Source organism: Nomascus leucogenys, chromosome 2 (assembly GCF_006542625.1).
Source record: "Nomascus leucogenys isolate Asia chromosome 2, Asia_NLE_v1, whole genome shotgun sequence".
In the NCBI taxonomy this organism is placed as follows: domain Eukaryota; kingdom Metazoa; phylum Chordata; class Mammalia; order Primates; family Hylobatidae; genus Nomascus; species Nomascus leucogenys.
In genome coordinates this window covers 105,735,398-105,763,113 of record NC_044382.1, presented here as the reverse complement: position 1 = coordinate 105,763,113, position 27,716 = coordinate 105,735,398, and the positions used below count along the sequence as shown (strand labels likewise).

General features: G+C 38.0%; 1 protein-coding gene and 1 non-coding gene across 2 annotated transcripts; both read left to right on the top strand.

The window, feature by feature from the left end:
* The first annotated feature begins 1,273 nt into the window (after positions 1-1,273).
* On the top strand, positions 1,274-23,424 carry RIOK2 (RIO kinase 2). The gene is made up of 10 exons (XM_003277201.2): positions 1,274-1,443; positions 5,705-5,843; positions 6,638-6,754; positions 7,188-7,363; positions 11,227-11,315; positions 12,905-13,096; positions 15,458-15,550; positions 16,312-16,839; positions 19,161-19,257; positions 21,069-23,424. Exons 1-10 carry the CDS (start codon positions 1,378-1,380, stop codon positions 21,231-21,233), a joined length of 1,662 nt encoding a protein of 553 aa, XP_003277249.1. The 5' UTR covers positions 1,274-1,377; the 3' UTR covers positions 21,234-23,424.
* LOC115832048 lies at positions 8,365-8,528 on the top strand. The gene has a single exon (XR_004027523.1). It is a non-coding gene; the product is annotated as a U1 spliceosomal RNA (small nuclear RNA).
* Positions 23,425-27,716: the final 4,292 nt, after the last annotated feature.

Sequence of the window (27,716 nt, the reverse complement as noted above, 5' to 3'; positions counted from 1 at the left end):
TTTAAAAAACTTTTCAGCCAGGCGCAGTGGCTCATGCCTGTAATCCCAGCACTTTGGGAGACTGAGGGGGGCAGATCACCTGAGGCCAGGAGTTTGAAACCAGTCTGGCCAACAGGGCGAAACCCCGTCTCTACTAAAAATAAAAAAATTAGCAGGGCATGGTGGTGTGCGCCTATAATCCCAGCTACTTAGGAGGCTGAGGGAGAAGAATCCCTTGAACCTGGGGGGCAGAGGTTGCAGTGAGCCAAGATCGTGCCACTGTACTTCAGCCTGGGTGACAGAGCCGTGCTCTGTCTCAAAAATAAAAAAATTCATTTCTATGCCTTCTTATGTAAGCACAGAAAGAAAAATTCCGTTTAAATGGAGATGTCCATTGGTTGAATATGGTTAATCAAAGACATGCTGCATGCATGTAAAAAGCAGACAAAGGCTTGAATATCGAGGGAATAGAAGGCTGTTTTTCCTTTTCCATTCTGCGAGCTGACAGCACTAACGGATCCTAGCTGGAAAGACAAGGCAGATCATAGTCATCCTCTTCGTCGGTGTACAACTAGCTTACAGTTGCACTCTGGAGTTGCAAAGCCAGTATGGGTAACTATTCTAAAATCCTTAAATCGCTCCTGGGCCCTCGAAGTCCTATCCGCGTAGGTCAGCCCGAACTATCCAAATCCCCACTTCCTCTGGAAACGCGCCCTGAGAGGTAAGGACTTCCGCCGCGCTCTCCACGTGTCACCTTAAACCCCTACCCCAAACAGCGCAGGCGCACTCCGAAGCCTCCCGGACCAACTTAAGAGAAGTACTGAGCAAGCGCATGAGTTCCATTAACCACGCCCTCCGGAGCTGCCGGAGCAGGCGCAATTAGTAGAGGGCGTGCTTGTGTGATTACAGTCCACTTTACCTTTAACAGATTTGGTTGTCTGGACTCTAGCTCAGGTTCTTTTACCCCTGTCTTGTTGGAAGTCACTTTGCCTAGAGTAGAAGTTGTTTGCGGGAAAAAATTTGCTCCTCCCATTAAGTAACCACTTTGCTCTCTGAGGCGGAACGTGTCATTGAGGCAGCGAGTCCTGACAGATATGGAAAAAAAATGGCACATTGTAGAGAACATCTACACTCCGCCAACTCAGTCACAATGCAAAAATTACACAAAAATAAAACGTTCACTTGTTACATACTATGTGCTTTATAAAACATACAAGTAGTTTTATTTTCCTATACCAATGAGAACAGCACTTCTATCTATTAACAAGGACCTATAGTAAGACGCAGCGCGTGCGCGAGCCATCTGGCGCTGTAAAGCGCTTGGAGGCCGGAATAACGACCTGCCTTACGCTTTGCGGCTATTGTGGGAGAGGCATCTGGGGTCGGACTGGGGCCGCCATGGGGAAGGTGAATGTGGCCAAGTTGCGTTACATGAGCCGAGATGACTTCAGGGTCTTGACCGCGGTAAGAAACCCGCCGTTCCTATTCTCCCTTGCCCCTTACCACTGTGTGATCTCTTCCTGTTCCTGCAAGTTTTCTGGGATCTGAGCAGGCACGCTGTGGGACCCGGGACGTGGCAGAAGCTGGGAATGGAGAAGAGAGCATCAGAAAGTCGGATTTTTAAAAAGGTTTTGTTTGGGAGCTTATCTTCCCCCAGATAGAGCAAAGGTCCCGTCTTCTAATAATTGTCTTCTTTTCTGCTGCTATTCGCTTTACGCTGAAGAGAAACGCATGCATCTCTGTGGCCTGGAAACTTCTCTGATCCTGAGTTTCCGACCAGCTGTGAAAGGTTTAAGCGCCCCCCCGCCCCGAGATTTGATAATATTGACTTCCCTACTAACAGACTCAGTCGCATAGCAGTCTTTCTGATTCATTCAGTCAACACATATTTGTCGGGTTTTTAGTAGCAACATTAGGAGGTTCACTTGTTCAAACAGACAAGTGGAGAGAGACAGATCATCAAGTAAACGAAAAATAGGATAATGGATAAATGCTATGAAAATGATAAAGGATAATGGCATAGAAAGTATATGTATCTGGTGGAGAGGAGGGGCACAAGTTATTGGCCTTTGGTAGACAATGAATAAATATTCACTAAATGGAAGAATGAATGGGGAAATAATAGGAGCTGTGTGAGAAAGAGACAGCCCAGTGAAGTCCTTGGAAAGAGTTGGAGGCAGAGGAAACAGCAGTAGTAAGTGCAAAGGCCTTGAGACAGAAAAGTCTTTGAAGAGAGGAAAGGCCAGTGTGGCTGGAGCAAAGTGAGACACACACTAACGGTTGGAGATGTAGCGGAAAAAGGTGAGAGGTTATGTACTACAGAGCCTCGGAGGCTTGGTAAAGAATGTGGGGGTAACCACTTAATGTTTTTAATCAGGGGAGTAACAAAATCTGATTTTATGGCCTCAGTCTTATGGCACAGAAATTAATATATAGATCAAGACATTTGTACAATAAAGCAGTACATTTATTTAGGAGCCGTTATCTTTTGGTAAGGAGTGAACCCCATGATAAGGACTACCTATATTGTGTAATTATGTAATAGGATATGCGATGTGAGTCACACCGGTTCTTGTATTATGTTAAGGCTTCAAGTTTTGGATTTTTAAAATTAATCTTAAATAGCACTTAAGGATTAAACTATCAAATGCAAAATCAGTGTGAAATTCGGAAGACAATATTTACTTTGTCTCTCATGTAGATTCTTCTAATTAGCTGGACTTTCTCTATGAAAACCTACTGTCACTTCGGAAAGATACCTTCCTTTCCTGCTTTCTCAGCACACTCATTCCTTAATGCCTCTGACAGAAGTAGGGATCAAAAGTAAGAGTGCTAGAGGATGGGGGAGGCAGAGACAAAGCATGGAAAATAAGTTAAATTTAAAAGTTAAGGTTTTGGTGAGACATCAAAATGATGCCAGATTTATATTCCAAAAGATTGGCGCTTCAATATTTAAATTATTTGTAAAGCTCACCAAGAAATGACTTAGTCATTAAATATGACATTCCAGTCTCAGTTGAATCTCACCAGTGTTGGTACCCTTTCTTGGGCCTCTCTTCCCTTTTATTTCTTTGGCTCCTCCTATATCAGTAATCATTGTTTGACCAGCTGCCCTTAGCTTTCAATATGAACTTGCCCCAGAATTTTGTTCCCAAACATTCCTTTTCTTCCATTATCTCTTGCTCAGTGATAGCATCCACTTCACATCTTCAACTCTCACTTCTATAAAATAATTGACAATTTTTCCTTCTAATTATAACTTCATTCCTAAATATAGGTCCCTTTCCAATTTTCTCTCTTTTTTCTTTTCTTTTTTTTTTTTTTTTTTTTTTTGAGACGGAGTCTCATTTTGTTGCCAGGCTGGAGTGCAGTGGCGCGATCTCAGCTTACTGCAAACTTCACCTTCTGGGTTCAAGCGATTCTCCTGCCTCAGCCTCCCAAGTATCTGGGACTACAGGTACACACCACCATGCCCAGCTAATTTTTGTATTTTTAATAGAGTTGGGGTTTCACCATGTTGGCCAGGATGGTCTCGATCTCTTGACCTCGTGATCCACCCACCTTGGCCTCCCAAAATGCTGGGATTACAGGTGAGAGCCACTGCACCTGGCCTCCAGTTTTCCTTTAAACATTTTTATTTGACTCTCGGTGCTCAAACCAAATTCAATTTTTTTCTATCCCCTTTCTCTTTTCCCAAGCTCTATAAAAAAATAATAATAAAATCTTAAAACTTGCCTTTCCTCTTCATTTCCAATTGTGGCTTTCCATTCCCTTTACCCTTCCACATCTAATTGCCAAGCTCTCCCATAGTACTTCCTAAAGATTTTTCATTCCTTCCTTCCAGTACCACTACCACTTACCCTGTTCTGGTTGCTGTTTCCTCTGAGCTGGACTTCTGTCTTAGTTCTCCAGAGTACCCCCTCAGATTTTGCCATCTCTAAGCTAATTTGCATATTCCTGGTACATTAATGTCCTTAAAATAACCCTGTTCATGTGTCTCCCATGCCTAAACATCTTTAAGAGTTTCCTGTTTCATCAGGATAAAATATAAAATTATTTGGTCTACATTTTAATGCCTTCTCTATCCTAGAAGTATCTTCCAGCCGCGTTTGCATGAACTCTATATGCTATCCCATTTGAGCTGCCACTCTACTCAGCTATTCTCTGTGGTCAGTACTTTCTCGCAAATGTGCCATTTTCAAATCTTTTTCTTTCACTAATATCCCTTTGTCTGTTTTCTCTGTATGCCCACATCTTTTAAACGTCAGTCTCTGGTTTTGCATCTTCCTTGGAACTGATCCCTCAGCTTGAAGTATTCTTATTCTGCCCTGAGCTACCTTTTTAAGCACTTACCACTTCTTAACTTCTAAAAAACTTAGATGTGTACCATTTTTTAAAATTTCCATCATGAGATAAAAATTCCTTAGAGGTAAAAAGCACATATATATATATATATATATATATACACACACACATATATATATATATACACACACACACATATATATACACACATATATATATATACACACATATATATACACACATATACATATACACACATATATATATACATATACATATACACATGCAGAAGAGCATGTAGGATATATATATATGTGTGTGTGTGTATATACACACACACACATATATATGTGTGTATATACACACACACATATATGTGTATATATATACACACATGTGTATATATATATACACACACATATGTGTATATATATACACACACATATATATGTATATATACACACACATATATGTGTATATACACACACATATGTGTATATATATACACACATGTGTATATATATACCCACACACACGTGTATATATATATACACACACATATGTGTATATATATATATACACACATATATATATGTTTTTTACCTCTGAGGAATACATAAAATATACATATATATAAAAAATACTTTAAGTTCTGGGGTATATGTGCAGAACGTGCAGGTTTCTTACATAGGTATACACATGCCATAGTGGTTTGCTGTACCCATCAACCCATCCCGTCTACATTAGGTATTTCTCCTAATGCTATCCCTCCCCTAGCCCCCCACCCCCCGACAGGCCCCAGTGTGTGATGTTCCCCTTCCTGTGTCCATGTGTTCTTATTGTTCAACTCCCACTTATGAGTGAGAATATGCAGTGTTTGGTTTTCTGTCATTGTGATAGTTTGCTGAGAGTGATGGTTTCCAGCTTCATCCATGTCCCTGCAAAGGACATGAACTCATCCTTTTTTATGGCTGCATAGTATTCCATGGTGTATATGTGCCACATTTTCTTTATCCAGTCTATCATTCATATCTATATATATCTATATATATATATCTCCTCTACGATGCCTACATGTAGTACTTTCTCATTAAATACCTGCTTAATAAATATTTGGCACATCTGTAGTTTTTAAAGACAAATGTTTAGGTGTCATCAAGTATTTTAGCATTGACCAAATGTCATCAGTATGTCTAGCACTCACAGTTCCTACTCTTGAAATGGAAAGCCAATACAAATATCAGTGATTAGATTTCAAATTGCAGTTAAAAATATTTTCAGAGACGGAAGTGATTATGTCTCAGAATTAGTTGGAGAACTGCATAGTCGGGAAAGTTTCAAGGAGAAGTTAATTTCGCAGGGTTTTGATAGACAAGGCTTTGTGTTGATTATGATTATATAATGATTCCTTTAATTTCAGGTTGAAATGGGCATGAAGAACCATGAAATTGTTCCCGGCAGTTTGATTGCTTCTATAGCCAGCCTTAAACATGGTGGCTGTAATAAAGTTTTAAGAGAATTAGTGAAACATAAACTCATAGCTTGGGAGCGTACCAAAAGTAAGTATTTTGAGGCACCATTTGTGATTTTTCAGGTAATTGGTTTCCACCAGAGCAAGTGTTCCAAAAGTCAAGAAGTAGAAGTTGCCAGACTAGTAAAGCATTAGACGAAGAACTGACAAAACACACTTCGGCCATATCCTATTAGTCAAAATAATCACAGGGCACACCCAGATCAAAGGAGGTGAAAAAAGAGTAGTAGTAAGAACATGTAGGATACTGCAGAAGAGCATGTAGGTACTGCAGAAGAGCATGTAGGTACTGCAGAAGAGCATGAAGAGCATGTAGGTACTGCAGAAAAGCATGTAGGTACTGCAGAAGAGCATATAGGATAGAGATATTGTGGCTACCATCTTTGGAAAATACAATCAGCAGTCATACCCTAGATCATTACTTCTGAAACCATCTGTGGTGAGGGGTTAGTTTTTTCCAACCTGTCACAGATCCTTACTTTAATAAAATACAAAAAAAAATTACTAGAAAAATGAAATGGATAATGGATATACAAAAACAGACGTAAATTCTAGGTCAAATTGATATATAAATTGAACTGAAATTCCTCCTTTTATCTTGTCACAAACACTTATAGACCTGTCTGTAGGTCACATTTTGATTATCAGTACACTGGAGAAGAAATGCAGATTATAGGAAGAAATTGGCAGCTTGTGAGCCTGGGCAGTTTATCTTTTTCCAATGAAGACTTTATTGTTAAATCTTTCTTATGACTTGAACTTATGTGACTTGGTTATACAATGTAACTGAAATACAGTCTTTATCCTTTGATTTTTGTCTAGCTGTCCAGGGCTATCGGTTGACAAATGCAGGATATGATTACCTAGCTTTGAAAACACTTTCATCTAGACAAGTAGTTGAGTCTGTTGGAAACCAGATGGGTGTTGGCAAAGAATCAGGTAAGTGCTAATAGTATTGTGCAAAGTATTTTCTTTGTTTTGGTTTATGCTTTCCTTTCAGAAACCTTTCCTCTTTTAATTTTCCCTTTTTTCTAACTAAACAGTAAGTTGGAAAGTTGATTGGAAGCAATACAAATCAGAAGGTGCCCTTAATTAGTAGGTTATTATTTCTCTGAAAGTCTATCACTGAAAATTTATTTATACCAGGAATTAATTTTCTTCTAATAACTCCCAAGATATCTCATTATTTATGTGCAAATATACCAGAATCCAAAATTCAAAACACTTCTGGTCCGAAGGTTTTGGATAAGGAGGGATACTCAATCTATTAGGAAAAATGACATTTTTGATACAAATAAAATTAGAGAAGTTAGAATTGTTTTAACTGATTGGAATAAACGTGTAATAATGGTTTTTGAAATTTTGTCTCTAGATATTTACATTGTTGCAAATGAAGAAGGACAACAATTTGCATTAAAGCTTCACAGACTAGGAAGAACCTCGTTTCGAAATCTGAAAAACAAACGCGATTATCATAAACATAGGCACAATGTGTCTTGGCTTTATTTATCTCGTCTCTCTGCCATGAAGGAATTTGCCTATATGAAGGTATTTATTTTATTTTATAGTCATGCATTTTTTAGCCAAATAATACATGTGTCTCAAAGGCCTTAATGACAAGTGTGATTCTGTTGTCCCCACATCTCTCTCACCTTAGACTCAATTCCTACAGACAGACTCAATCCTAAATAACTCTGTTGATTATTTGGGCTCTTTTAAGTGATTTCCTTCTATGTTAAGGTATTTTAAATTGTTACTAATGCATAAGGGCCACACATTCTATAATGCTGACAAGATGAAAGAGCCAAAAATAATTAATGATGCTGTTACCTCCCAAATATGTATGTGTAGATGTATATATATCTATTCAATAGATGTAACTATACATATGTCTGTTTCTAATTGAAAACACTAGGTAATTATCATCTGTAGAAACCTTAGTGTCTCAGATAAGTTGGCTAGTTTTTTGTTTCACATAAAGGAACAAACATTTATAGATTTATATGTATATTAAAAATGGTAAAAATTGGCTGGGTGCAGTGGTTCATGCCTATAATACCAGCACTTTGGGAAGCCAAGGTGGGCGGATTACTTGAGGTAAGGAGCCCAGCCTGGCCAACAAGGTGAAACCCCATCCCTACTAAAAATACAAGAATTAGCCAGGCATGGTGGTGGCCACCTATAATCCTAGCTACTTGGGAGACTGAGGCAGGAAAATCACTTGAACCCAGGAAGCAGAGGTTGCAGTGAGTGAAGATTGTGCCACTGCACTCAAGCCTGGGCGACAGAGCAAGACTGTCTCAAAAAACAAAAAAGGTAAAAATCTTTAGTTTTTACGAGGTAAGGATGAAGAGAAGTGGGTTAAAGGGTACAAACATACAATTAGAAGGAATACATTCAATGTTTGATAGCAGAGTAGGGTGACTATAGTAAACAAAATGTATTGTACTCAGGAGATGAACACACTAAATACCCTGACTTGATCACTACTCATATATACTTAACAAAATGTTACATGTACCTCATACATTTATACAAATAGAAAAAAAATGCTTAACCTGGCAGATGAAATGTCAAAATCTCAAAGATGGTTTTCTCAGGGTTAGGCCTATTCATTGCACTTCAGGTGTGCTGACCCCTGCAGTTTCCCCAAATACTGGAACTTGACTGCATATTTTGTGGCACTGGCGGACTACATTTGTACTGTCCCCTGACATTAAAAAAAAAAAAAAATCCTTTATTTTTAACTTTTTGCCTTCAAAATTAAGTTCAGCATAGATTTGTTAAATATAATAATATCCAAATTAAATATATCCAACAATAACTAAGTTAAACAAAAGGTAATAATTGTGTTTTTATAATTCTGCCAGTAGGATTTGTCATAGTTTATCTTCATTTTTCAAAACAGTTTGAATTGAAGATTGCTACAGTGTGTGAACACCTGTTTCTTGAGGATTCAGCTTGTTCTTTGAGTGGGTTATATACTTAAATTTTTCACTAATCATGGGAGATTTCTTAAGGCAGTATAAATTAGTAATACTTGATACCATACATGTCAATGTACTTCTTGTCTTATACTAATAGTTTGTATCTTGTAATATTCAGTCAGTAAATGAGCAGCTTGGTAGGGATCATTTACACATTTTCCCAAAAGTGTAGTAGGTATTTTTCAGGATATTTATATTGAAGGTATAGGAATGGAATCTGGTTGCACATAAATGCACTCCTTAAATATATTTATTTTTCATAAGAGAGGAACAAGAAGATAAAGATTGGGCTATAGCATGAGGTCTAGGCGATAGCACAAGTTCTTTTCTTTAAGTTTATCACGTGCTATTGATCTGTCTAGGTATGCTCAAAATGGTCTACACTGAAAAAAAGTATTTAAAAACAAAGCAAAGAAAAATATCTGGGAAGTGGGAAGTAGTTTGGTTCTTGTTCACAAAAGGTAAGCAATAGACAACCTTTTGAAATTAATTGCTGGGGTAGTGTAGGGTGAAGGAGTGGATGGATGCCAAAGAAATAACCAGTACAATCTGTGTCTTAAAGTTGAGAAGATAACACAAACACATATGAAACAGAACCTTTTGTTTATTTATTTATTTATTTTCGAGACAAGGTCTCACTCTGTCACCCAGGCTGGAGTGCAGTGGCACAATCACGGCTCACTGCAGCCCCAACCTCCTGGGCTCAAGCCATCCTCCCACCTCAGCCTCCCAAGTATCTAGGATCATAGGCATGTGCTACCATGCCTGCTTTGTAGAGACAGGATCTTGCTGTGTTGCCCAGGCTGCTCTCAAAACTCCTGGCCTCAAGAGATTCACCTACCTCGGCCCCCCAAAGTACCGGAGTTATAAGCGTGAGCCACCACTGCAAGCCTAAGAACAATTTTTTTTTTTTAATTATATGCTGAATTTAGAGAAACTTCAGTAAGTGATAGAATAGTTGATGGAGGGGGTTTCAGGTAATGAGTGGAGCTGAGTGGAGCCATGAAGCTTGGATATGATTTGACCCTAAGACAGTGCATTTTGGCAGAGAAGTGGTATGGGCAATGACATGAATCTATGTGAGCCCTATGTGTTCAGGTGACACTGAGGTGACTGTCCTGACTGCATTTCTCGGTGTGTATTGGAGAGAATATTGGGAGAACTAGGACTGTACAGGTGGATTAAAGAGTTTTGAAAACCAGGAAAAGTTGTTCAAACTGAAAAGAATATTTACAGCCAATGTAAAAAAAATTTTTTTTTTTGAGATGTAGTCTTGCTCTGTCGCCCAGGCTAGAGTGCAGTGGCACGATATCAACTCACTGCAACCTCTGCCTCGCAGGTTCAAGCGACTCTTCTGCCTCAGCCTCCCAGGTAGCTGGGACTACAGGCATGTGCCACCACGCCTGGCTAATTTTTTTGTATTTTTAGTAGAGATGGGGTTTCACCATGCTGGTAGGCTGGTGTTGAACTCCTGACCTCAACTGATCCACCTGCCTCGGCCTCCCAAATTGCTGGGATTACAGATGTGAGACACCGTGCCCATCCCAATGTATATATTTTTAAATGGAGTATTAACATCAGCAGATTAGTCTGGTATTGGTACATAGAATAGGTTAGATACAATGGCAAGAGCTAGAACACTTGTGGAGTAATGAGGTATATGCCTCCTTACAGGTATAAGTTGGTGCAAAAGTAATTGCAGTTTTTGCCATTCCTAATACTAGCATTCTAAATGTCAAAGGGCATAAATCTAAGGTATTTTAAAGAAAGTAATAACAGGGCTTTGTTAACAGTAAGATCGAAGACAATAAGCATAGGGGAAAAGATGTATGGAGAGTCTTAACATTTGAATCAGACTACAACAGTGTATGTTTTTCACATAATAGATTTATATTGCATATTGTGGCCTGGAGAAAAAGGTCGGTGCCCTATAAACCAAAATGTCTGTTCTTTTAGAATGCCTCATTTCCTAATATGTCAGAAGACGAGTATTTCCTAAATTACAATTTGTTTCCAATTTAAATATTTCGAGCATATTTCAACAAATGTCAGAGACTTACAAAATAGGAAAGGATATACCCTAAGAGACTGTAAGCTTCTTGGGGGCTTTTTAACACTAATTTTAGAGTGTTTAGAAATTTTTTAACACTCATTTTTGTAACCCCAGCACAGTGCATAACATTTTGTAAATGTTCATTTTTGGTGGAAAAGTGAATTCAAACTTTTGCTTAAAATTTGCTTTTTATGTATGGCTAATTCTGTGCAGTGAATAAATAAGCTATGCATAAATAACCATGTGTTAACTATAATTTTATAAAGATTTGTGTGTTTCTTTTCTGGTTGTAGAAAGGTATATTTACTTTTATTGTTCTTTAAAGAGTAATGACCTGTTCATTAGCTTACACCTGTTTTGCAACATTTTAGGCATTGTATGAGAGGAAATTTCCAGTTCCAAAGCCAATTGATTACAATCGTCATGCAGTGGTCATGGAACTCATAAATGGTTATCCACTGTAAGTATTCATTATTCTTAAAGCCATGAATCCTGATAAATGAATTTAAGTTTCAGGGTTTTTAATAAAATTTTTTTTAGTTAATGAAATGTTGCCTCTGGGAGGTTAAAATTGATTTAAAGGAATAGACTCAAAGACAAAAACCCAGTTTCATTGTGACAATATGAACTTTGTAATCTCTGTGATTCATTCATTCATTCAATATTAAGAGACTGTTAGGTGCCAGGCACTTTTATTCTCAGCAGTGAACAAAACGAAGTCCCTGCCCTCATGGAATTTACATTCTGATGGAAGGAGATGTGCAATAAATAACTAAAGGAAATGTATATCAATTGTTAGTAAGTACTATGGATAAAAAAAAGCAGAGTAAGGGAGTTAGGAAGTACTAACGGGACAGGAGACTACTGTTTTATGTAGGGTGGTCAAGAAAAGTCTCACTAATAAGGTGAAACCTCATCAAATTTTGATTCAGATTAGCAGCTATTGGAGTGGGAGTATTTTGAGCAGAGAAGAGATGTGATCTCATCAATCAATGATCTCAGTGTTTTCAGAGGTTCACTCTGCTTGCTGAATTAATAGACTGGGGAGACAAAGAATTAGGAAGACAAGTTAAGAGGCTATTATAATAATCTAGGCAAGAAATGGTTGTAATTCTGATTACAGTGATAGTTGTGAAGGTGATGAAAAGTGGTCAGATTCTGAATGTGTTCTGCAGGTTGAACCAACATGATTTGGGATTGGATATGGATGTGAAGGAAGGGATGAGTCAATGGTGACACCAAGGTTTTTCACCTGAGTAGCAAATTAACTGGAGGGAGAAAGCTACCACATACAGAAACAGGAAAGCTACAGGAACAGCATTTTGGAGTTGGAGGGTGGGACAGAATCAGAGATTCCATTTTGGACATGCTGAGTTTGAGATGCCTGGGAGTTAGAGAAGTCTACATTAAAATCAGTATATATGTGGTATTTAAACCATTAACCTAGATGAGATCACCAAGAGTGAGTCTAAATAAGAGAAAATAAAAGGTCATAGGATTGACCTTTGAGGAACTCCAGAATTTAGAGGTCAACAAAAAAGATGAAGTACAAATAGAAAAGACTAAGAAGGGATGATCTATGAGGAAGGAAGAACACCTGGAGAGAATGGTGTCCCAAGAGTTAAGTGAAGAAAATGTTCAAAGAGGTCAACTGACAGACCACATATGATGAGGACTAAGAATTGACCTTTGGATTTAGCAACATTGAAGTCATTGTAGTCTCAACAAGGGCTATTGAAATGAGGTGGATGAAACCCTGTTTGAAATGGTATCAGAGAGTAGGAGGAAACAAATTGGAAAAGCACATGTAGACAAGTTTGGCTGCAAAGATCAAAGAAAGGTAGTAGTAGAAAAGAGATACAGAATTGAAGCAGTGTGGCTATTTTTTATTAATAGATGGGAGATATATCTGTGTGCTGATGGGAATGAGAAGAAAGCTGCTGGGGAGACAGGGCATGGAAATAATATGTATGTTCACATGCATGCATACTTTCGTTAAAACCATAAATGAATACAAATAACCTATTTTCATGCTTAAAATACTTTCAGATGTCAGATACACCATGTTGAAGATCCTGCATCAGTATATGATGAAGCTATGGAACTAATTGTCAAACTTGCAAATCATGGGCTGATTCATGGAGATTTTAATGAATTTAATCTCATTTTGGATGAAAATGACCATATCACCATGATTGATTTTCCACAGATGGTTTCAACTTCTCATCCCAATGCTGAGTGGTACGTACATGCTATTTTTTTATTTTTATTTTATTTTATTTTTTTTGGAGACAGAGTTTCGCTTGTTGCCCAAGCTGGAGTGCAATGGCGCGATCTCGGCTCACTGCAACTTCCGCCTCCCGGCTTCAAGCGATTCTCCTGCCTTAGCTTCCCGAGGAGCTGGGATTACAGACTTGTGCCACCAAGCCTGGCTAATTTTTTGTATTTTTTTTTTTTTAGTAGAGATGGGGTTTCTCCATGTTGGTCAGGCTGGTCTTGAACTACTGACCTCAGGTGATCCACCCGCCTCGGCCTCCCAAAGTGCTAGGATTACAGGGGTGAGCCATCGTGCCCGGCCCATACATGCTATTATTGATTCTGGATGTGGGTGTGTTTGTTTAGAATGTAATCATTTTTTCATAATTTTTCAATTTTGTGATACTATTATTTAGGTCAGTCACTGGTTTGAAGTGGCTAGTGTTAACGTTATAAAAATTTGTTTTTTTATTAAAGTATAACTACTAGAGTTTTCCCCATAAGAATTTGAATTTCTCTGTTGTAAATTGACAGACGTTCAAAAGTCCAATTTTCTTAGCCATGGAACCCTTTGTTCAAACAGACTTTTAGATGGAAGACCAATTGTTAAAACAGGTAACAGTAGGGAGTGTAGTGGGGAACCCTAGAACCACTTTTGTCTTTCCCCTTTTCTTGCTGTTCCATGATTGCCTCCAAGAGAGATTCACCAAGTATAACTCAGTAATCTCTCAATGATCTGAATAAAAGTTGTGGTTTTGGACTGGACTCAGTTGTCAAACCAGTGATAATTACCTCTTGTCACTTTTAGCTTTATTTATTAGAAAAAAATTCACATAAAACTTTATCTCTGACACAGTGAAGAATCATGATATACTGCGATAATCATATTCTTCACATTACTTATTTAAACCAAACCAGCCAAGTCATGAAATAGGACCTTATCCTTTATTTGCTTGTGGTTCATGATTCAATTGAGTGTAACTAAGGATTTTTTTTCTTTCTGTTCCAAGCTTTATGAGAAACTTCTTTTTCCTAAACTAACAACTAGTATCACTTATATAGTAGAGTATATTAATTCTTCCAGAGATTGAGCTTGAAGTAGTTTTGTTAAGTGAAGCATCTCCTCATCCCGGTTCCCAGTAGAAAATGTCTATACTTATGCTACAGAAAGAAATGTCATTTGAAAATAAATTTTTTAAATGTTTTCAACAAAATAATACTAAAAGATTAATGCCTGGCACTTGGGTGGTCAGTACTCTTTGGATGATGACTAATCACCATTTTTATTAATAAGGAGTAACATAGTCACACAATAAAGGAACATCTAGGAGCCTCCAGACTGTGACAGATTATGACATTCTAGGTTTAGGTTGCATCGTTCTATGGAGAGACATTGTGATTTAATTTCAATTTTTATGAACCAGTACTGGGGCCAAGGAGCTGTGCTAATTGCTGGAGATGGAGATATAAATAAGCCCTATATATGCTTTAGAAGATGTTACTGTCTCGTAGGGAGATGTAAACATATATAAAATAGTCTTTTTAAAATATATTAGTATTTTTCCCAGAGTACCCTGTGAGCAAAGAGGAGAGGCATTATCTTCCTATTTCCAAACTTCATCTTTCTCAAAGAGATAGTCAATTCTGCATTATCCTGTCCTTAATTCTCCCTTGTCTGGAAATCTTCTAGAGAATTGAATCCATTTTTGCTGCTTTATGGCGGCCCAAAAAGGCAGCCTGGTATTCAGAAATTATTCTACTTTTGATCCAGATTAACATGTCGTCAAAGACTATTTTTATAGGCTGTAGCATTATTTATCCCTTTGGGTGTTATTGCAAATCCGCTAATGGATAACAAAGATACATAAACATAATTCAGTAGTCTCCAAACTTAACTATTTAAAATTAATATCTTTTTATCTTCAGATTTTTCAGTTGGCTAGGGGTTCTAGTGAGTCTTGCTGATGGGAAGCATAGCCAGACTCAGGAAGAACAGAGTAAGTGGAAACCTATCCCCAAACCATAGGCCCATTATCTTATTTCCTGGGGTTCACATTCATCTTTCCATAGTGTATCTAACTATATACCAGTAACTATGAGAAAACCTTGACTTTCCTAACCGTAGGAACTGCATGGCATTGACAGCTTATATCCTTGAGATTTCCTTGGATTTTAGTTTTTCAAACACACTGGTAACTCATTTGTATCTTTTTTTCTTTTGTGTAACATCTTTTATCTCCTTGTGTAAGGAGCAGCAGTACCATTAACCAATAAGTATATTGTCATTGGCTAATAAGGAAAAAGGAGCAATAAAGACTATATCATAAATGATTCTTGCTTTTGCAGGTATTTTGATAGAGATGTTAAATGCATTAGAGATTTCTTCATGAAACGTTTCAGCTACGAAAGTGAGCTTTTTCCAACCTTTAAGGATATCAGGTTTGTACTCCCCATTGCTTTACATAATAGAACAGTTTAAATATCTGGTCTGTGTATTTCTAAAAATTAACATTTTCATCTAAAAAACTTTCCAAATTTTGACACGTAATCACTGTTAGGTGTCATTGCTCTGTAGTACACAACTGAAACTTAAAAACTTGAAAATACCTGCATTTGGTCCATTAAGGCACTGCTATTGAATTTTAGGAAGGGGACGTATCTAGATTCTTATAAATTCAAGAACTTTTATTCTATTTTGGATGCTATTTGAGTAACTCATTCATAAGGAATAACACCAAACATTCATTGAAATTTGTGTTTTTCCTTTATCAGGACCAGGAGGTATCTAATTGATTCTCAAGACACAACTATTGTGTGCATTCTCAAAGCTCAGTTTTCTCATATTTATTTTATACACAAGATATTTTCTGATCTGGGATGAGTCATAATCTGAAGGAAATCCTTAGCCCCCTTTGAAAGTTAATTTACAAAGTTAATAAACATAAGCTGAGGTTTTTATAACCTTTTTATTTATATTGTTGCTTTTCAGTTATTTTATTCTTAAAATGACAGCCAGCATATACCTTTCATATTTGTATACCTGTGTCATTTAAATACTACATTTTAGGGAAGGAAAATTTATTTTTAACATATAACCTATTAAACTCACTTGAATCATAATTTATCAGAGGAGTAGATATTTGCTCCTCTTAGATAAACATTTTTTCTCTCTTTCTATGCTTGACACCTTTTTTTTCTAGGAGGGAAGACACTCTTGATGTGGAGGTTTCTGCCAGTGGCTACACAAAGGAAATGCAGGCAGATGATGAACTGCTTCATCCATTAGGTCCAGATGATAAAAATATTGAAACAAAAGAGGGATCTGAATTCTCATTTTCAGATGGAGAAGTGGCAGAAAAAGCAGAGGTTTATAGGTCAGAAAATGAAAGTGAACAGAACTGTCTAGAAGAATCAGAGGGCTGCTATTGCAGATCATCTGGAGACCCTGAACAAATAAAGGAAGACAGTTTATCAGAAGACAGTGCTGATGCACAGAGTTTTGAAATGACTGAATTCAATCAAGCTTTAGAAGAAATAAAAGGGCAGGTTGTTGAAAACAACTCTGTAACTGAATTTTCTGAGGAGAAAAACAGAACTGAAAATTACAACAGGCAAGATGCTCAGAGAGTGCAAGGAGGAGTCGTCCCTGCTGGCTCTGACGAGTATGAAGATGAATGCCCTCATCTAATTGCCTTGTCGTCATTAAATAGAGAATTCAGGCCTTTCAGGTATAGACTTCTGTCGATTGCTTTTTAACTTTAGTCTTAAGACTGATACTTTGTTAGATTCTAGTAAAGGAATGTTTTTTTCAAATGATGTGGCAGAATTGTATTCTGCCACCTTGATGTATAAAATGAAAGCCAAATAATTTTTTGTTGTTAAAAACTCAAAATAGCTTCCTTTTCAATTGACCTGATTCTAGGCAGCCTGTTGACTAAATTTCAAGTAATTCTGCCTTAAAATACAAACTGATGGCTGGGCACAGTGGCTCATACCTGTAATCTCAGCATTTCGGGAGGCCAAGGCAGGCAGATCACCTGAGGTCAGGAGTTTGAGACCAGCCTGGCCAACATGGCAAAACCCTGTCTGTACTAAAAATATAAAAATTAGCCGGGCATGGTGGCCTGTGCCTGTAATCCCAGCTACTTGGGAGATTGAGGCAGGAGAATCACTTGAACCTGGGAGGCAGAGGTTGCAGTAAGCCAAAGATCGTGCCACTGCACTCCAGCCTGGGTGACGAGCAAAAAACTCCGTCTCAAAAAAATATATATATATACGAACTGATGATTTTAAAATTATTGCAGGTCTCTGGATACATTGATCAGGTTTTAGATGGATGAGTTATTCCTCATATATTTTCCTAATTACACATCTGATGTGTGTTTGAGTTATGTAAAGGCATGTAAATATTAAAACATGAAATAAATGTACTTTCTATATGAAACATCTGCAGTGAATTTTCTCTAGTACCTTGAGCCTTCTATCCTTTCTTCATGTGTAGTTAAAATTATCTAATGATAGTATGTTTTCTTTTAAGAATTTTTTTTTTTTTTTTGGAAATATTAATCAGGCTCAGCTTAGATGAGGAAAAGTTCTAAAACTTAATTGTTGGATTTGGGATTGCTTATTCAGAATCAAACTGTAGTTAAATGAAATATTGGTTTTATTTATTTCAAAGTAGTAATATAACAATTAAAATTAGTTCGGCAATACATTTATTAAACATTTTTCAGTACATGTTTGGGCTTATATCTTAAGCCTACCTTTATCTTTACAGTTTTGTTCCTGAAGCAAAACATGAGAATTTTGTTCCTTTTTCATATAGCTGTGTATCTGTGTCACAGGGCTACTGCCATTTAAATAATAAACTTGGAAAATTAAATCAGAAGCTTAAAAGGAAAAGAGTCAGGGGTGACAGAGGCTCAGGATTTTGAGTAAGTGATTGTATTAGACTGGATTCTTCAAAGAAACAGAATAAATAGCTTTATTATAAGGAATTAGCCCATGGGGTCATGGAGGCTGAAAGTCCCAAGATCTATAGTCAACAAGCTAGAGACCAAGGAGAGCCCATGGTACAGTTCCAGTCCAAATCCAAAGAGCTAAGAACCAGAAGAGACAATAGCATAAGTTCCAGTCCACATCCAAAGAAAGGAGAGGACCCATGTCCCAATTCAAAGACAGTTCTCTCTTACTTTGCCTTTTTGTTCTGATCAGGCCTTCAATGGATTGGATGAGGTCCACCCACACTGGGGAGGGCAATCTGCTATACTCAGTTTATTGATTCAGAAACGCCCTCAAAGACACACCCAAGTTAATGTTTAACCAAATATATGGCACCCTGAGGCCCAGTCAAGTTAACATATAAAATTAACCATCCCAGTGATAGAAGAAAACCTATATAGGATTAAATGGTCTTTTAAACTCAGAATGGGAACAATAATTTTGTTCTCACTCTGGATACATGCTGGGCAAAATTTCTATTCAAAGTAAAAGCAGAACAGCAGATGTTGCTGAAAAATATTAACTGTTAGGAGTTAATATTGTCCGAGTTTTTATACATTGCATATATTGAAACTTTGAGCCATGTGAAAAACATTAGTCTCTAGGTTGCAGATTTTCCTACCCTTGTGGAGCTGACTATAATGAGTACTGTCTGTTTCCATTATACCTTCTGTTTGTGAAGGTGGAAAGAGTCTCAAAAATTTAGATAGGGAGAAACAGATTTATATAGTTCAGTGAAAGAAGACGAGAGGATTATTAGAAAAGGGAAGATGAATTGTGGGGAGGTGATAAATTTCAATGGCTAAAGCATTCTACTGTTTTTAAATTTTGATAGTGACTAACAAAATGCTGGAAAATGAAAATTGTTAATATATAGAACTTAACAGTAGGTAGTTTTATCTTTACAGAAATTTTAAAATATAATGATCTTTCTGAAGTATTTTATGTCTTCAGTTTTGCTGCATGCAAAAAATAATATAAATTAATCAAATGGGATTCATTACATTATACAAATTAACTAGATAAATTGTGGGTTTTTTAATTTTAGAGATGAAGAAACTGTGGGAGCTATGAATCAGTATAGAACAAGAACTCTGAGTATCACTTCTTCAGGCAGTGTTGCAAGCTGTTCAACAATTCCTCCAGTAAGTAGTCATTCAACATGTACTGAATGTTTATTAGATCACTACTGTGATCTGATTGCCTTGTCTCATTAAACAATAACGTATGCCTTTCAGGTACAGACTTCTGTTGATTGCTTTTTGACTTGTCTTGAAACCGGTACTTTCTTTGATTTTAATAAATGAATGTTTCTCAAAGGATGTGGCAGTTGTGTCCTGCCACCATTATGTGTAAAATGAAGGCCAAATGACTTTTTGTTGGTAAAACTCAAAATACCTTCTTTTTCAATTGTCCTGATTTTAGGCAGCCTGTTGACTAAATTTCAAGTAATTTTTTCTTAGAATACAAACTGATGACTTTCAAAAAATTAATGTAGGTCACTTGATAAATTGATCAGGTTTGAGATGGATGAGTCATTCATATGAGCTGAAGATTAAGAGCTTGGTCACTGTGAGGATTATAAGGTGTGTAAGACAGCCTCAGACACTTGGACGTACATGTTAATGGTATAAAATTTTATTGTTGCTGTTTTTTGTTTTTGTTTTTGTTTTTTGAGATGGAGTTTTGCCCTTGTCATCCAGGCCGGAGTGCAGTGGCGTGATCTCAGCCCACTGCAACCTCCGCCTCCTGGGTTCAAGCAATTCTCCTGCCTCAGCCTCCCGAGTAGCTTGGATTACAGGCACCCACCACCACAGCTGGCTAATTTTTATATTTTTAGTAGAGACAGGGTTTCACCATGTTGGCCAGGCTGGTCTCGAACTCCTGACCTCAGGTGATCTGCCCACCTCAGCCTCCCAAAGTGCTGGGATTTCAGGCGTGAGCCACTGCGCCCAGCCATTTGTACTTGGATATAAGTACAAATTTGGCCAGGCATAGGGGCTCAGACCTGTGATCCCAGCACTTTGGGAGGCCAAGGTGGAAGGATCGCTTGAACCCAAGAGTTTCAGGCCAGCCTGGGCAACCTAGCAAGACCCCTGTCTACAAAAAATTTAAAAATTAGCCAGGTGTAGTGGTGTACACCTGTGTTCCCAGCTACTCAGGAGGCTGAGGCAGAAAGATCACTCAAGCCCAGGAGGTTGCAGCCACCATGAACTGTGTTCCTGCCACTGCACTCCAACCTGGGCAACACAGCAAGACCCTGTCTCAAAAAAAAAAAGAAGACCCTTGTTCCTGGCTTTGCAGAGTTTTGCAGCTATCTTCTTTTTTAGGAGACAAGTGGAATGATACAAGGTTATATACAGTTATTAAATAACAGACTGTAGTGCTTCAGAGAAAGAAAAGGTCATTGTGAACTGAGTATTTCACATTTCTTATTCATCTTGTAAGTCATATGACATGCACAGTGTATCTTAACTAATAAGTAACTTGAATTTATGATCAAAAAACAAATGAAGACTTTTCCATGGGTGATTGCTACCATCAGGTCATTTCTACAGCTGAAACTGTGAAGGCATTCTTGGATATATTCAGCAATACTGAATGCTTTCAAAAATAATTTTCTATTACAAAACCTACTTACAGAAGCCTACTTTTAACCTAAAAAGCAGAAGAACAAGCAGTTTTCATCTTGTTTTTTCCATCAGTTTTCATGATGGACACTAGGTGGCACTATGGTAATTTTTTAAAAATTCTGCCTGTACACTATATTTTTTGCTATATAATCTGTATTTCTGTTTGGAATTTAATTTCTCCTATATAACAGTTTCTATATAGTACTGTCAGTGTTTGGAATCTTAAAAATTCTTGGTGTCAATATATAAATAGAAAAGATATTAGCAGTGTACTTTTTGAAATGGTTCATTATCAGTAATACTAATTTATGAAATCTTTCCAGGAACTGGTGAAACAGAAGGTGAAACGTCAATTGACAAAACAGCAAAAATCAGCTGTCAGACGTCGATTGCAGAAAGGAGAAGCAAATATATTTACCAAGCAACGTAGGGAAAACATGCAAAATATCAAATCAAGTTTGGAAGCAGCTAGCTTTTGGGGAGAATAATATATTTAGGATCTTGGATATGTTTAATATATTTTTTAAAGTTACTGTAATTCCTTTTTGGGCCTTCATTTGTCTTTTCTGAGCCAAGGCTATCATATATTAATAAATAAATAAACCCTCTTTCATCTATAAATTTGGGTCATTCAGTATGTGTCTTGCAAAGAATAATTACCTGCCAAAGCAGTCCATTTTTTTCAAAGTAATTTGGGTAACTAAAGTTAAATAAATAACTTTATTAGACATATTTGCATATTTTTAAAAATCTAACATTGTTTTCTGTTTGTTGAGGATTATATGATACAATGCACATAAAGCAATTAGAATAATATTTAGCACATTATAAGCATTCAATAAAACATGGCTATTAGAATCATTATAATGATTCTGAAATTCTGCTGACAACTTCGTTGCATTTCATTTGGCAGCTGGAGGAATTCACTGCCTTATTTTTCTTTAGAAGTAAAGATAAGCCTTTGGAAGTAAAGATAAGCCAGTAATGCATAATTTGCTTAATTAGTTGATTAATAATCTGTTCTGTGCCACTTACATTGGTAATATGGTCATGAGAATGGAAACTTACTTGAGATAGTCTACCACAATTTTTACAGTTGGCAGCTTGTAAGCAGGCCTGAGTAACAGAAGAGTTAGGGCTGGGGGAAGGTGGAGTAGAATGAGGAATGAAATGTCCTTTCTCATACGCTTATTATGTAAGTGGGTCCGGAACATGTTCTCACCTCAATGTTAACAAATACCTAACGCAGGAAAGAAAATACATAGCCATGGTCCCTTCCTCAAGGACTTTATAACTCAGTGAGATGTAAAGATGAGTGCTTAAGTGTATGCACCTGATTATTGTCTCTTCATTGCCGCCTAAGTCGGAAAAGGGGATCACGTGCGGCGAAAAATGGCCATTAGATGGCAATATCACCCCATAGTCACCAAACAGGATTACTTGCATCCCTAATTATGTTCTACCAGAGGGAATATAGTACAGACTTTTCCAAGATTGATAAAGACAGCAGATTCCCTTTCACCTTTGCCAAATTAACTCTATTTGCAAGATCTGTCATTATCTAATAAATTGTTTTAAATATACAGAAGCTAGAAAATGCCAATTCCTGTTCCCTCGAAAGTTAGCCATTGAAATATTTAAATACCCTTGCTTTGCATTTTAGATATATCTTTGAATTCAGGTATTCATTTTGTATAATGTCTCGACTTTTAAGCATTTTTATAATGTAAAGTTGAAAACAGCTTAATAGAACCACAGAATGTTTATTTTAGAATCATTTTCTTATATTCAGAGTGATGAAAGCAAATTGGGAATAAAGCCTTATCCTGCTCAGCTTTACCTAGTTGACTCAGTTGACTCTTGAGTATCTACTACATAAAAAGCCCATTATTATTAAGAAACTCAAGACAGACATGATTTTTACCTTTAATAGCCTAAGATTTCTTGTGGGCCAAAGAATAAATTATTCCAATCAGAAATGGAGGCCTTACCTCATTTGGGCAAAGATTAGTGCCAGCTATTGAAGATTAACTAACAAATTATCGGTTAAGGAATTTAGTTTTTTCTGGATATGTTGTTTTGGTTGTTGAAAACTAAGGTATAATTATAATAGTTATTTTTTGAAGATATGTTTGGCTAGCCATCAATTAATTAGAAGTTAGAGAGTTTGTCCTAACAGATAAGCTATAACCCTCACATTTTAAAACATGCATCGTGAACAATGAACAAAAACAAATTTTAAATTTTACTAATATAGTAAAGCTGTATATTGTGATTGTTAAAATACTTTTTTTGCCTAGGAGTTCCAGGTGTAAATCCTGGTTCTACATTTCCCAAACCTCAGGTACCTTCTGTAGCCTCTCTAACCTCAATTTTTTTACTTGTAAAATGGGGACATTTAATAGTACCTACCTCAGTGTCGTGAAGACTAAATGAAGTACCACTTGTAAAGAGTTTATTACAGTGCCTGACATATACTTTATGGTTAGTACTGCTAAAATGACTTCTTAAGGTTACCAAAAGGGAAATTCCACAAGCTGACCACCTTTCCTATTGTGACGGTCACTGGTATTTCAGCTGTGATCCTTTGTTGTGTATTTATCCAGACTGAAAGATGTTTTTCTAGTAACCATCTTGCATAGTCTTAGTCTCCCCATTAAATAAACTTTTCCTGCAAACTATGTGGTTTATATTTGTGCTAACTGTGGTATTGGTAGCCATTGGTCTGTTCTTTGGCACATAGCTGGCTATCTTTGAGGTTTCTCCAAAACCATAGATGTTTAATGGATACTAGTCAGAGTTAGTGCAGCTCGAGATAATCATTCTTTTAGCCAACTGCTTAGTAAATTTTCTGACAAAATACATAGCTGCCTAATTAAAAAAGCTCTGCCTGATGCTGCTGCCTTCCAGGTTGCTACTTACAAAGGATAGAGGGATGAGTTATGTTAGGTTCTCAGAGCACTTTCTGAAGTGTAGGTTTATTTCACTGTCACAGATTCAGCACTCTGGGTGGGCTACAGTTCGCCATGCCCAGCCTTCTTTATCCCTCCTTACCTAGTTGACTCAGTTGACTCTTGAGTATCTACTACATAAAAAGCCCATTATTATTAAGAAACTTCCCTAGAGAGCATCAGGCCATATCTTAATTTGCTCTTGGTTTAGTTTATGAAGTACTGGAGCCATCTTATACACCTGTGTAAGGAGGCTGGAGATTAAAGTTCAGAATAGCCATGGGTTACACGGTTGTGTAATAACCAGGAGTCTGGGGATAACACCAAAGCTATAATACTTTTATAGAAAACTTTGTCATTCTCAAAACCTATGTTGTTACATTTTAAAGACTGCAAGTTTTTCTTTTACCTTAATATTGTAAATAATGACATTAAAGATATTAACATTTTGCAGTAGAGGCCGAACAAGATGACCAAATAGAAACCTCCGCCAATCATTCTCCCCACAGGAACACCAAATTGAACAATAATTCATATAAAAAAGCACTTTCATAAGAAACAAAAATCAGATGAGAGATCATAGTACCTAGTTTTAACTTATCACTGAAAGAGGCACTGAAGAGGGGTAGGAAAAACCAGTCTTGAATTGCTGATGCCACCACTCCCCCATCCCTTGGCAGCGGCCACATGGTGTGGCAAGAGAATGTGCACTTTGGGGATGAAGAGTGCAGTGATTGTGGGACTCTGCATTAACTCAGTGCTGCCCTGTCACAGCAGAAAGCAACACCAGACAGAACTCAGTGCCCGTGGAGGGAGGATTTAGACCAGCCCCAGCCAGAGGGGAATTGCCTGTCTCAGTGGTCAGAACCTGAATTTTGGCAAGACTTGCCACCACAGGCTGAAGTGCTCTGGGGTCCTAAATAAGCTTGAAAGGCAGTCTAGGCCACAAGGACTGCAATTTCTGGACAACAAGCTGGGCTGGGCGTGGAATCAGTGGACTTGGAAGACACACGACTTAGTGAGAAACCAACCAGGCTGACCAAAGGAGTACTTCTGCCACCTCTCACCCAGTCCCGCACAGCACAACTTGCAGCTCCAGGAGAGATTACTTCCTTTTGAGGAGAGGAGAGGAAAGTAGAGAGGACTTTGTCTTGCAGCTTGGATACCAGCTCAACCATAGTGCATAGGGCAACAGGCAGAGTCCTGAGGCCCCCATTTCAGGCCCTACCTCCTGGACAACATTTCTAGGCACACTCTGGGCCAGAAGGGAACCCACTGCCTTAAAAGGAAGGACCCAGTCCAGGCAGGATTCATCACCTGCTGACTAAACAGCTTTTGGGCCCTGAGTAGTGAGCAGTGATAACCAGGCAGTACTCACCATAGGCCTTGGATGCAACTCAGAGATGTGCTGGCTTCAGGTGTGATCCTGCATATTCCCAGCTGTGGTGCCTACAGACAGAGACTCCTGCTTGAAAAAAAAAAAGAGAGAGGGAAGAATAAAGGGGACTTTGTCTTGCACTGTAGGTACCAGCTCAGCCACAGTGGAGTAAAGGACCAAGCGGGCTTTTGAGGTCCCTGATTCCAGGCCTTGGCTCTTGGATAGCATTTATGGACCTTCTCTGAGCCAGAGGGGAACCCACTGCCCTGAAGGAAGAGTCCCAGGACTGCCAGCACTCAACACAAGCTGACTGAAGAACACTTGGGCCTTGAGTGAACACTGGTAGTAGCCAGGTGGTACTCACTATGGGCCTGGGGTGGTGGTGACCACGGAGAGAGACTCCTCTGCTTGTGGAAAAGGGAGGGAAGAGTGGGAAGAGCTTTGTCTGTGGCTTGGGTGCCAGCTCAGCCACAGTAGAATAGAGCACCAGGTAGATTACTAAGGTTTCCGACTCCAGGCACTGGTTCCCAGATGCTATCTGTGGGCTTGCCTGGGGCCAAAAGGAATTCTGCCACCCTGAATGGAAGGCAACTGATTGTAGGGTCCTAGGGCCTTGAGTGAACGTAGGCGATAGCCGGGCAGTGGTTACTGCAGGCCTTGGGCAAGACCCAGTGCTGTGTTAGTTTCAGATCTGATATAGCACTGTCCCAGTGGTGGTGGTGGCCACAGAAGTGCTTGTGTCACCCTTCCCCCAGTTCCAGGCAGCTCAGCACAAAGAAAGAGACTCCATTTATTTGGGAAAAAATAAGGGAAGAGAGTAAGTCTTGCCTGGTAATCTAGAGAATTCTTCTGGATCTTATACAAGACCACCAAGGTGGTACTTTTATGAATCTGCAAGAGCCATAGCATTACTGTACTGGGCTTGGGGTACCCCCTAATGCAGATAAGGCTACAGTGACCAAAAAGTTAAATTATGACAACTAAGTCCCTTCAAATACCTGGAAAGCCTTCCCAAGAAGCACAGGTACAAACAAGCCCAGACAGTGAAGATTATAGTAAATACCTAAATCTCATACCTAGACATCAATGAACATCCACAAGCTTCAAAACCATTCAGGAAAACAAGACTCCACCAAACAAACAGAATAAGGCACCAAGGACCAGTCCTGGAGGGATAGAGATATGTGACCTTTCAGACAGAGAAGTCGAAACAGCTGTTTTGAGGAAAATCAGCAAAATTCAAGAAAACAGGAGGAATTCAGAATCCTATCAGATGAATTTAACACACAGACTGAAATATTTAAAAATAATCAAGCAGAAATGCTGGAGCTGAAAAATGTAATTGACATACTAAAGAAATGCATCAGAGTTCTTTAACAGCAGAAATGATCAGACAGAAGAAAGAATTAGTGAGCTTGAAAACAGGCTATTTGAAAATACACGGTCAGAGAAGACAAAATAAAAAGGAATAAAAAAGAAGGAAATAAGCCTACAAGATCTAGATAATAGCTTCAAAGGGGCAAATCTAAGAGTTATTGCCCTTAACGAGGAAATAGAGAGGGAGATAGAGGTAGAAAGTTTATTCAAAGTGATAATAACAGGCTGGGCGCGGTGGCTCATGCTTGTAATCCCAGCACTTTGGGAGGCCGAGGTGGGCGGATCACAAGGTCAGGAGATCGAGACCACGGTGAAACCCCGTCTCTACTAAAAATACAAAAAAATTAGCCAGGCGTGGTGGCGGGCGCCTGTAGTCCCAGCTACTCGGAGAGGCTGAGGCAGGAGAATGGCGTGAACCCGGGAGGCGGAGCTTGCAGTGAGCCAAGATTGCGCCACTGCACTCCAGCCTGGGCGACAGAGCGAGACTCCGTCTCAAAAAAACAAAAAAAAAAGATAATAACAGAGAATTTCCCAAACCTAAAGAAAGATATCAGTATTCAAGTACAAGAAAGTTATAGAACACCAAGCAGATTTAACCCAAATAGGATTACCTCAAGACATTTAATAATCAAACTCTCAAAGATCAAGGATAAAAAATGAATCCTAAAAGCAGCAAGAGAAAAAAATAATTTCAAATGCAGCTCTAATACATCTGGCAGCAGACTTCTCTGTGGATACCTTACAGGCCAGGAGACAGAGGCATAACATATTTAAAGCGCTGAAGGAAAAAAAAAAAAAAAAAAACCTTTTATTCTAGAATACTATCCAGCAAAAATATCATTCAAATATGAAGGAGAAATAAAGACTTTCCCACACAAACAAAAGCTGAGGGATTTCATAAACATCAGACCTGTTCTACAAGAAATGCTAACGAGAGTTCTTCTATTTGAAAGAAAAGATCATTAATGAGCAATAAGAAATCTGAAGGTACAAAACTTACTGGTAATAGTAAGTATACAGGCAAACAAAATATTATAACACAGTAATCATGCTGCTCATATCTTGCAGAGAAAGACTTAAGAGCTGAACCAATAAAAAATAATAACTACAACCAGTTTTCAAGACATACACAGTACAATAAGATATAAATAGAAAGAATAAACAGTTTAAAAGTAGGGAGACAAAGTTAATGTGTAGAGTTTTTATCAGTTTTGTCTTTTTTGTTTGTTTGTTGGTTTACGCAGTTAGTGTTAAGTTGTCATTAG

What these genes read in the sequence shown, in the direction of transcription:
- RIOK2 (XM_003277201.2), top strand. Translation starts at nt 1,378, where the DNA reads ATGGGGAAGGTGAATGTGGCCAAGTTGCGTTACATGAGCCGAGATGAC. An exon ending in GGGTGTTGGCAAAGAATCAG is followed by an intron (nt 6,755 to 7,187) that starts GTAAGTGCTAAT and finishes TTTTGTCTCTAG; the next exon opens with ATATTTACATTGTTGCAAAT. An exon ending in CTCATAAATGGTTATCCACT is followed by an intron (nt 11,316 to 12,904) that starts GTAAGTATTCAT and finishes AAATACTTTCAG; the next exon opens with ATGTCAGATACACCATGTTG.